The sequence below is a fragment of the Pygoscelis adeliae genome, unplaced genomic scaffold (genome assembly GCF_000699105.1).
Source record: "Pygoscelis adeliae isolate BGI_AS28 unplaced genomic scaffold, ASM69910v1 Scaffold27, whole genome shotgun sequence".
NCBI lineage: Eukaryota > Metazoa > Chordata > Aves > Sphenisciformes > Spheniscidae > Pygoscelis > Pygoscelis adeliae.
Window position 1 is genome coordinate 8,199,437 of NW_008825410.1, and position 9,635 is coordinate 8,209,071.

General features: G+C 41.1%; 1 protein-coding gene across 1 annotated transcript in view; it reads right to left on the bottom strand.

Annotated features, from left to right (window-relative positions):
- Positions 1-5,766: 5,766 nt before the first annotated feature.
- Positions 5,767-9,635, bottom strand: part of DNAJC1 (DnaJ (Hsp40) homolog, subfamily C, member 1) — a 165,165-nt gene continuing 161,296 nt past the window's right edge. Inside the window, exons 15-17 of the mRNA XM_009330610.1 lie at positions 8,024-8,072; positions 7,039-7,523; positions 5,767-5,986 (exon numbers count right to left, since the gene is read on the bottom strand). Coding sequence (XP_009328885.1) covers positions 5,918-5,986; positions 7,039-7,523; positions 8,024-8,072 — 603 coding nt within the window. The 3' untranslated portion in view covers positions 5,767-5,917. The remainder of the gene's footprint in view (positions 5,987-7,038; positions 7,524-8,023; positions 8,073-9,635) is intronic.

Below are 9,635 nucleotides of genomic sequence, written 5' to 3' on the forward strand. Positions count from 1 at the left end.
TGAACTCCTGATCTTTCATTTCCCAGGCTGCAAGGAGGAACTTGACCCTTCCCGTACTGTCACTTAAAGATAAAATGCGAGGTTTGTGGTGGTACGGGTTTTGGTAGGCAAGGGATGCGTTACGGCTCCCTCCCGATTTTTAGCCCCTTGCTAGTCAGGTGCGGCCTCTGGCTGAGACTGGCTTTTGGAACAAGCAGCAGGAAGATGGTGTTGCCGTGGGCCTGTGCCCTTTGTATACTGTTCCGTCTGCTCAAGTCCTGAGGAGTGGATATTTGCTAGAAAAAACTCCCTACCTTCTAGGGCTAGTTGATGAATGTTGTATGCTGTAAGGTGAAGAGGCTCGGAAGACTAGCTGAACAGACGGCATTTCTACTGATTAGATCTATGTGCTGTCTAGACAAGCTCTAGAACTGGGTACCATCTTTCTTCTGGTTCTGTTGGGCATTGACTATTTGTTAGTCAATGCTAAGAAGGAGGAATATATAGCTGGGCCACTAGACATGTACTTCATACTGCTAGACCTGTAGATGAGGGGGAAGAAAAGCGCCATTTGCCCACCAGCACAAGGCCTCCAGGGAGCCCTGAGTCCCTTCTATCGGAGTCACGGACCGGAGGGTTACGTTACTGCTGCTTTATTCAAGGACCTCAGATGAATCCAAACGCTCTACCTGGTAGACAAGAAGTATCAGTACGTCATCTTGCTCCTATTGGAGCAAGTACCATAGTCACCAGTGAAAGGGGCAAGTCCTGCTTTTCCTTGTGTGTTTCTTTTATTTGAGAGGGACTGTCTGAACTCTGGTATCAGGCTCCTGGTAAGATGTTGAGAAATGTTGAAAGGGGCGAAGTTGGAAATACAAGTGAGATTGTCAAATTCATGACATTCTTAAAATCTCAGCTTCTTAGAGATCGGTGCCAGAAGCCCAAGATAGCAATGGATGTTTTACAGTACTCGTAGTCCTGATGGACCGACAATGAACAGCAGGGAAATAACAAAAAGGACAGTTCTGACATCTAAACAAAACTCCAATACACTAGCCCCTTAAAGAAAGGGACCACATCAAAGCCAAGTTCACATGAGGGCCAGATGCAGTCAAAACCAACCTTGTTTCAATGATTTTGCAGATCCTGACATCAAAGATGATGGTCTGTGGCTGATTTGGCACCAGTTCAGTAGAAGCCGATGCTGCCGGCCCTGTGGAATGCCTCTGATGCCAAAGCAGCCCAAGCCGCTATGCAGGTCCCTGGCAGCCAAGTCACTGGTTACCGAGCCACCCTCGAATGTGTCGGGAGCCGCTCCGCGTTCAGTGTCACGAGAGCAGCACAGACTAAGTGCGCTGCATTTCAGAAGAGATTCATGTTAACAGGCTTTTGAACTTTCTGCTGTTTTTTTTCCACCAAAATCCAGCTTTACTGACAATGACAACACACCTTATGGCTTACAGGAGCCAACTACTTCTGGACAGCCTACGATATCTCAAATCCTGGGTTTATCAACTTCATCCATTCAAGCTGTGTTAGTAGGCGCTACTCAGCAATGGGCTTGTGTGATACTTAACTGACTGATTTTCTAGTGCCTGTTTTTCATAAGCTGCACTAAAATCTCACTGTTGGCTCTGCCTAAAGGAGAGCTCTTTTAAAGTCAAAGACTCAATGTTTCTATTGTTTTCAGACTGTCATCTTATAAGAAGGTCACATTGCAAAATCTTCCCTGAAAGAAATGGTTTTTTAATTATTTCATACATTGTCAGCTGTAAAGTTGAGGATAACACAGTACAAACATTTAGATCTACAACAGATCAGAACAGTATCTGCTAGTCTTCCTTTGAGAACTAAACTAACCTAAATTAGAGCACTACTAACCTTTATAGCATCGGTCATACTCTACTCCTTCACTTGTGTATGGTCGTCAGGCTATTATTTTACAAAATCCTGATGCTTTAGCTTGACTGTATCCTCAGCGTGGTACGGTAATACTACCCTCCCTGGTTAGTCTGCCCCAGGTGCCCCTTTCCATGGTGTCTTGCCTGTCCCATCAACAGGGACATGCAGAAGATGATACTCAAAATAGACTCAGATCTGACTCATTTAAGTGCAAGTCACAGTACAGAAGCTACAGCATAGACCAAGTAAGACTGAAAGCTTTTCATGCACAAAGTTTAGTGCAAAAGGCACTTCGAGGTACAGCTCACAACTGCCCAGGAAAGTACACATATTTTGCTTGCAGGCAAATACTAATCTTACTTGGGTGGAAAAAAAAAAAAATCTGCATCCTGTGCTAGAACTGAAGTTGGAAGAAGTTGCTTAAATCCCAAGCTCAGAGCGACCTCGATTTTTATGGGCAGGAAGTTTTAGAAAAACAGTAGCTTTGGTGGTGGATACCAGAACCGTGAGAAAACAAAGCCTGGGTATTCTTCGGGAGACTGGCTGCAGTTTACCACTTCTCTAGAGAGCATCACATCTCACCTCAGTGATCACAGACTAGAGCCACTGCCAAAAGGGCCTGCAGTCTCATCATGCAAAAAAACCCAGCAACCCCAGGAGAGGACCTTGAGACAGCCTGAAGATCTTGGACCCGTATCACCCTCCTACCCTCCTTGCCCCAGCCAAACACAGAAGCTAAAGCTTAGCCTGGGCCAGCTCCTTTGGCCTTTGAGGAATGAAACGTGAAGTAGGACTGGACGGGGCCTGGATAAAGCTTTCACCACATGAAGGACCCCTCCTAGGGGAGGTTTAGATTGGATGTAAGGAAAAATTTCTTTACTGAAAGAGTAGTTAAACATTGGAACAGGCTGCCCAGGGGAGTGGTTGAGTCACCATCCCTGGAAGTATTTAAAAGACGGGTAGATGAGGCGCTTAGGGACATGGTTTAGTGGGCATGGTGGTGTTGGGTTGATGGTTGGACTCGATGATCTTTGAGGTCTCTTCCAACCTTAATGATTCTATGATTCTAGATGGGTGTCTCCGAGCATGTGGTTGCAGACTAGCGATTCACTGATGCCAGACGCTGACTCATGTTCCTCATCCCAAGACCTACACTGCCAGCCTACTCGGTGTGAAACACCTTTCCCATTCCAAATGACCCATCAGTGCATTGCAAAACCTTTCCAGTTCTTGACGATGAGACAGTTGGGCCTGCCACCAGTTCATGGTGAAGCTCCACTGCGGAAGAGGCCAACGCATTTCTCTTACACAGCCAGCTCGTCTCTACTTTCAGGCAGCTTGATTCTTCAAGCAATAAGGATGCAATCCATCAATTCACATCCATCCAGGCATGAGCAGCACCTGTGATTAGACATTCACAACCATCACGTCAGGTACTCAACCTGACAAGTGTGACACAATGACACGTACAATCTTTGCCCATCCTTAAGGATCTTCCTTCAGATAAACTGTATTTGTCAGGAGCACTGTTTTAAGTTTCTCAGTGTAAATGTTCTTCGAAACAAAAAAAGAGAAAAACTGGTTTCTTACCAGTAAGTGGTGCTCATTCTTCTTCCTTAGACCCCCATCCAGAAAGCCTAGGGTGGAGAGAAGCTGAAGGTGTTGGGCACGCAGCATGTAATTATTGCCACATACACAGCAGTGAGATGGGCAAGTCTTGAGCAGGTATTCTTACACACGTACATTTTAAAAGATTTCTAACGATAAAGGCGTCAAAGTCCTCCCACATCCTTATTACATTTGCCACTGGATTTTTTTTTCCCCAATATCTAACTAAACTATTTCTCCCTCCAAAATGAGCCCATTATTATTCTTCATCGCCACAACAGGCATGTAACAGTCCTGTATTAAATGCATCAGGGAGACAAAGATCACACAAGTGCAAAGCTCCCCTTCTACATACTTGGAAGATTTTTTTTTTCCTCTCTCTCTCTCTAGCGTAGAGCAAATACCAACAATTCCTTCTGTCCTTCCTAGTAAATCGGGCTTTGTAGACTCTGGATCGTGCTCTTTCTTTGCTCTCTTCTGGATGGTCTACATCTTCCTGGAAGCGCGATATACCAAACTGGGCACACCGTTCCAGGTGAAGTCTTGTAAACCCAGAGCGGAGAGGAAAGATGACTCTCTCATCCTCACAGGCTATACTCTCCAGTTACTTGCTTTCTTTTTTTTGAAACAGCAGAAATACTCCAATTACCAGTCTTTTTTTTTTTCATGAACAATACATCTCCATTCGCTCGTGGTGTTCTACCCCAGCCCTATCAATGTTCTGCCAAGTTAATTTTCACCAATTCACCTAACCATTGTAGCAGCTTTTCTTTGTAGCCATTTCAATTTCCTTGCTTTACAGCTACAGACATCTATCTCTAAGTGTTCTGGATGACTAATACCTTTTTAAAGTTAAGATTTCGTGATACCTCTTGAAAATATCTCACTTGATCTCACTTCAGACTCTTCCTTCATAGGTGCGTTAGTAGCACAGAATTACTATTTGATCAATTGGCACACACAGATCATAGTACAGCTTCTGAATATGTTTCGTTTCCAATGCAGTTAACCTGTGAAGTTCTCTGTGAAACAAAATTTAGATGCATTATTTTGTGTCTAGTAAAGTTTCCATAATATCATTATTTCTACCAACTAAGATTAATTTTTTATATATAACCAAAAAAAAAAACCCCAAAAAAACCTTCCCCTTGGTAAGGAACACATATGGAAGACTGTTATCTTCCCTAAACACTTCTCCCTTAAAGTTTTATGGGAATGGGATGAAATTTTGTGAAATGCTGATCTGTCAGAAGCAACACAATTGGCAAAGAGTCACTGGGGAAAAGCAACAGTGTAAATGGCAGAAAGTTAACAGAGATTTTCAGCCACCATGCTCCGATTTTGAGTTCAGATACATGGTCCTCTGATTTTTCACTTTAATTTTGAATTAAAGCTCAAAAACTTACTAGAATCCTGGTATTAAATCAGAAGTTGAGTGGTAAATAAGTCTTTAAAAAAATCCAAGTCCTTAATGTTTCTTGCAAAAGACTACGATCGCTGCTCTGATTTACTGATATAATTTACAGCCCCTTAAGTACCCTTTTTTCCAGCATGTTCAGCTTTGTATAACTTTTCCAAAATTATGAAAAACAAAACAGCAAGTAATGAATAATAACCCTTATTACCTATTCCTCAAATATAAAATCAAACAATATTGAATCCAGGGTATACAACGCCCCCCAAATATGAGAACTCTTAGCCCAATGACGTTAGCTTTTAAGTCCTATTCTGTACTTAAAAACTGGTCATGAAGTATATGCCTTATATATCTTAATTAGAGGCCTTCAGTGTTATTACCCATTTCAACTTTACCAAATAACAGCACTACCAAATATCACTGTGTGTTAGTCTGCAGAGTTGGTAAAAAAGGCGTTCTATTGTAGGTGCATATAAATGCACATGGAAGTTATGATTAGAAATACTGCTGCTTTCCAAATACTGTTAGAATGAATAGACATTTCACGAAGCAGCAGACATGCTCGCAGGCATACTGTCTTCTATTTATAGCTGCAAGAAAGGAAAAAATATCTTGAGTGCAGCATTCCATTACTAGTCCTTGCTTAACAGTTTCAGATCAATTCTCATTTTCAAAACGACATTTAAAATTCTTTATATTCTGTATATTCATTAGCTGTAAACCTACCGGTTCTGGTATGCAATTATCAGTGTGGCTTTTCCTGAAGGTCCACTAATTTTTAAGACATTGTTGTCACACATCTGCATAAGCAGCTCTCCAACACAAAAAACAGACCTTCATTCTTCAACACACAAAATAGGTAGGTAGGATGGTATAAGATTTATTGATATTTTCTTTTACTAAGGCACATGACGTATAGAAATACTGAGGTACAAAAATGCAGTTTCCCGCATATGAGATTTAAAACCCCATTTTGACAAAGATGAGCTAAATATCTTCTGCTCAGAACATTCAGCTTTTAGCCATTTTTTTCTTTTGTACCAGTTCAACAAGCAACTTGTATCTTGCTATACACTCCTCCTAAAAGGAAAAACAAAAGTGTTAATTAAAGTTTGATATTTTAGTATTGCTTTAACTCTACACATGCTACCTCATTCCAGAAGAAGAGCTAGGTTCTGGGGGTTGTGGGGGGTTCTTTGGGGTCTCCCCCCCCCCCCCCCCCCTTACCCCCCAATTTACGTTTCTTAATGGATACTCCTCTCTTTAAAGAGGACACAAACCCAAGAAAACAGTTACCCAGTATTTCTTGACGACGACTGTAAAAGCAGTTATTCAACAGTTGTATTGTAATACCTATTTCAGAACAGTTACTCTGGCATGAGCCACACTGCGGATAGGTGACGCTGTTAAAGACAAGCCTTTGCGGTCACTAACATGGCACCTACTGACACCAGATACTGTCCAACAGCTTCAGAGCCGGAGAAACACTCAAATCCCCCGCCCACGTTTCCTCCCCTCTCACACTGGTTTTGGCACAAATAAAATTAGGATTTCCTGCAGCTACAGTGACTGAAGCAAGCACACTAATCTATCAATCACAACTATTACGGATTCTGACACAGACCAACTGTATCAATGACAATGAACACTATTTTAAAAAGATTATACTTACAAACAGAACATTGGATAGGTTATTGAGCAGTTAACACTTGCAGATGGATTGCTTATTTTGTTTGTTTATTGAGATGGGTTGAGAAAGGTATTGTAACAGTGTAAGCAAAGCAGCTCACCAACATTTGGTTACTAATAAACTTTGAATCAAAATTTGTTTTAAAATCTAATCTGTCCTGCAATTGAAGATCTGAAAGGCAGAGGAGGGGTAGGTATTTTAAATGAAACGGGGGGTATTTCAACATTTTCTGTAATAGATCAAACAAACAAATGAAAATGTATTTTAAATAAAAGCAACAAACATGACAGTAATGCTCTTTAGGTCGATTATGCCTGGACTGATAGGCTAAGTAAAGACCTCACCTTTCTGCACGGACCCTCAGTTCTTAAGGTAATCATAAATTGATAGAAAATATGTTTCCCCTCAATTTATACTATAGTTCAAACAAAACTAAGCATACCTTGCTTTTTCCAGGAACACATTTTGCTATTTTATCCCAGCGATCCGATGTTCCCTTTGGATACTGCTGCAAGGCCATTTCAAGAAGTTTCTGTTGATTTTGAGTCCACAGTTCTTCTGGGGCATGGCTTTTCTCCCTTTTTCTGCCTTCATCATCACTCTCTTCCTCTTGCTCGGCGTTATCAAAATCTTTCTGGCGTCTTCCTCTGCCCTTCTCTTCTAGCACCTCTCTCATTGCTGGTAGAGTCATTTCAGGCACTTTGAGAATTTTTCGTTTGCGGTGTCTAGTTTCACTTGCAATGGTCTCCTTTTGATCTATTTGGACATCCCTCTGCTCTGGGATATGATTGTAGTTCCCCTCCTCCTCCTCTTCCTCTTCCTCCTCCCTTTCTCGCCGGGTGATTATGTGGTCTGGCAAACTCACATTGACTTTGACGTTCTTGGAATTCTGGGCCAGCGTTTTAAGCTCGGAGAGCCTAATGATGCCTGTTAGAAGTACGGTTGTTACACTTCTAAAAAAAATAAAACAAACCACAAACAAGCAGGGAACTGCCTGCAAATAAAAGGTACCCAGAATAGTGCAGAGAGGAGAAAAAGCTCGTCTGGATTAAGACTTTAAGGAAAATGCTTGTCAAGAAATCAGGGTATTTGTTATGAAGCAATGAACTTTGCCAATTATGAGCTTATCTGGTATATGTGAAGTACTAGCAAATGACCACACTGATATAAACAAACATAACAGAACGGCGTGAACAAATGAACAAACCCCACAATAAACTGAGTAAGAAAGCCTGGGAGGATGTAGCTACAGGGAAACATTCCCTCAGAAACCCCATCAGTTCTTCTCTTTGCTCAAAGTAAGGCAAGGTTGCAAAAGTCTCTCTGCAAAGCATACCCTGAAAGGCACAAAATGCACTGTATTTGCATAGCTATAATCCAAATGCAGTGCTTTTTATAAGCATCAGGGAGGGTCTAGTAGCACACACCTGGTGTATACATGACAGAATCCTTCAGTTGTTTGGCTTTCATCGTAACCTGCATGAAAACAACAACAAAAAAAGGACTATTAAAAAATTACATTACTGGAGCTCTTGAAGAATTCATTAGCAACTTCCTGCAAAATACCACCACTGAACATATATTAAATACAGCAAGGCTGATGTTCTTCTGGCTTTGTTCATATATGGATCCCAAACTGGCAAAAAGTAACGTTCTAAACTTTGTCCTTTCTAGAACATTCCTAGCTTATTAAAATAGTGTAAGCAATGCTACACATTTATATTACTGTCACCATAATACATCACAGTTGATATTCAAATTTTATTTTATTTCATTGTTAAACCCTAATTCTCTAACCTAAAAATATCACAGGGAGAGGGGGAAAAAGGAAACAAATGAGTTATCTTCTAGGTATTAGTTTCTCAATAGTGAACAAAGGAACAAAATAACCCACGTAGGTCCAGACGATGAAGCACGCTAATGGACAGGCATTCAGTTCCAAAATAAAATGTAACAGTTTGCCAAAGATCAGCAAAGATACCTCGTAAGTCCTGATATTTCAGGAAAAAAGTTTATTACATGAGAACCCAAAGGATGGAGAGCTGCCTGCTTCAACCTCTCCACGTATACCGAAATCTGTGTCCTGGGAGAAAAGTAACACCAGATTTAACATTTTCATTTTCACTTAATTAAGGAAACAAACAGGCTTCTTCCCCACCCAGAAGCTCCACAGGAGCTTCGCCATCCCAAATTTCTAGGCCTCGCTATAGGTAACAAAGATGACAGGCTTTGTTAAGATCCTTTTAATCACTTAGCATCTGTGTTACATCAAATGATCTAGAGTCCAAAATATAAGCACCACGTCAAAGCATTTTAAAATGTAGTACTCAAAGAAATATACAGACTTTTAAATTACTGAAAATGTTTTATGAATACCAGATTTCAATTTCAGTTTTTTTGAATATCAGATCTTTGTGAAAAAGCTAGAAATTGACATCAAGTAGTCGGAGCACCCAAATCAAATAAAACTTAAAAGGTAAACAGGCAACGCGCTGAACGAGAACCGATACCACCTGGGACGGCTAACCTGCGTTCCTGCTGTTTGAGCCTGCCACTTCAGATGTTAACATCCGTTTAGTGTAAGGCACTCGGCAATGTGCTGCCCAGAGCAAAAATAAAAAATACATCACCTACCAAGTCAGAAATTCCTCCACATGGGATCGTATTTACCCACAATATGAAACATTTAGACCTTCAGAGCCACAGCATAGACCTCTGCTGTTTTAACTAACTAATGTTAACAATAACAGACTAGTATCCTCTACGTAGAGCAGCACTAGAGAGCAAACCTGCCAGGGGGTTGCTACAGCTATTTTCTGGAAGAAGAAAATATAAGGATTCAGGATTTACTAATCCTGTAATGGAACAAAAGTGAGTACTTCAATAGTTAAAATACTTTGGTACCGTCTGCTTCTAGTCTAGTCTGTTTGGTTCCTCCCACCCACATTTCTGCCTCTGAAATGGCAGGACTTTGCTTTAAAAACATGCAAGTGCTGGATCTCCTTCACAAAATGACAGCAAGACTTAACAAGGCAGTGG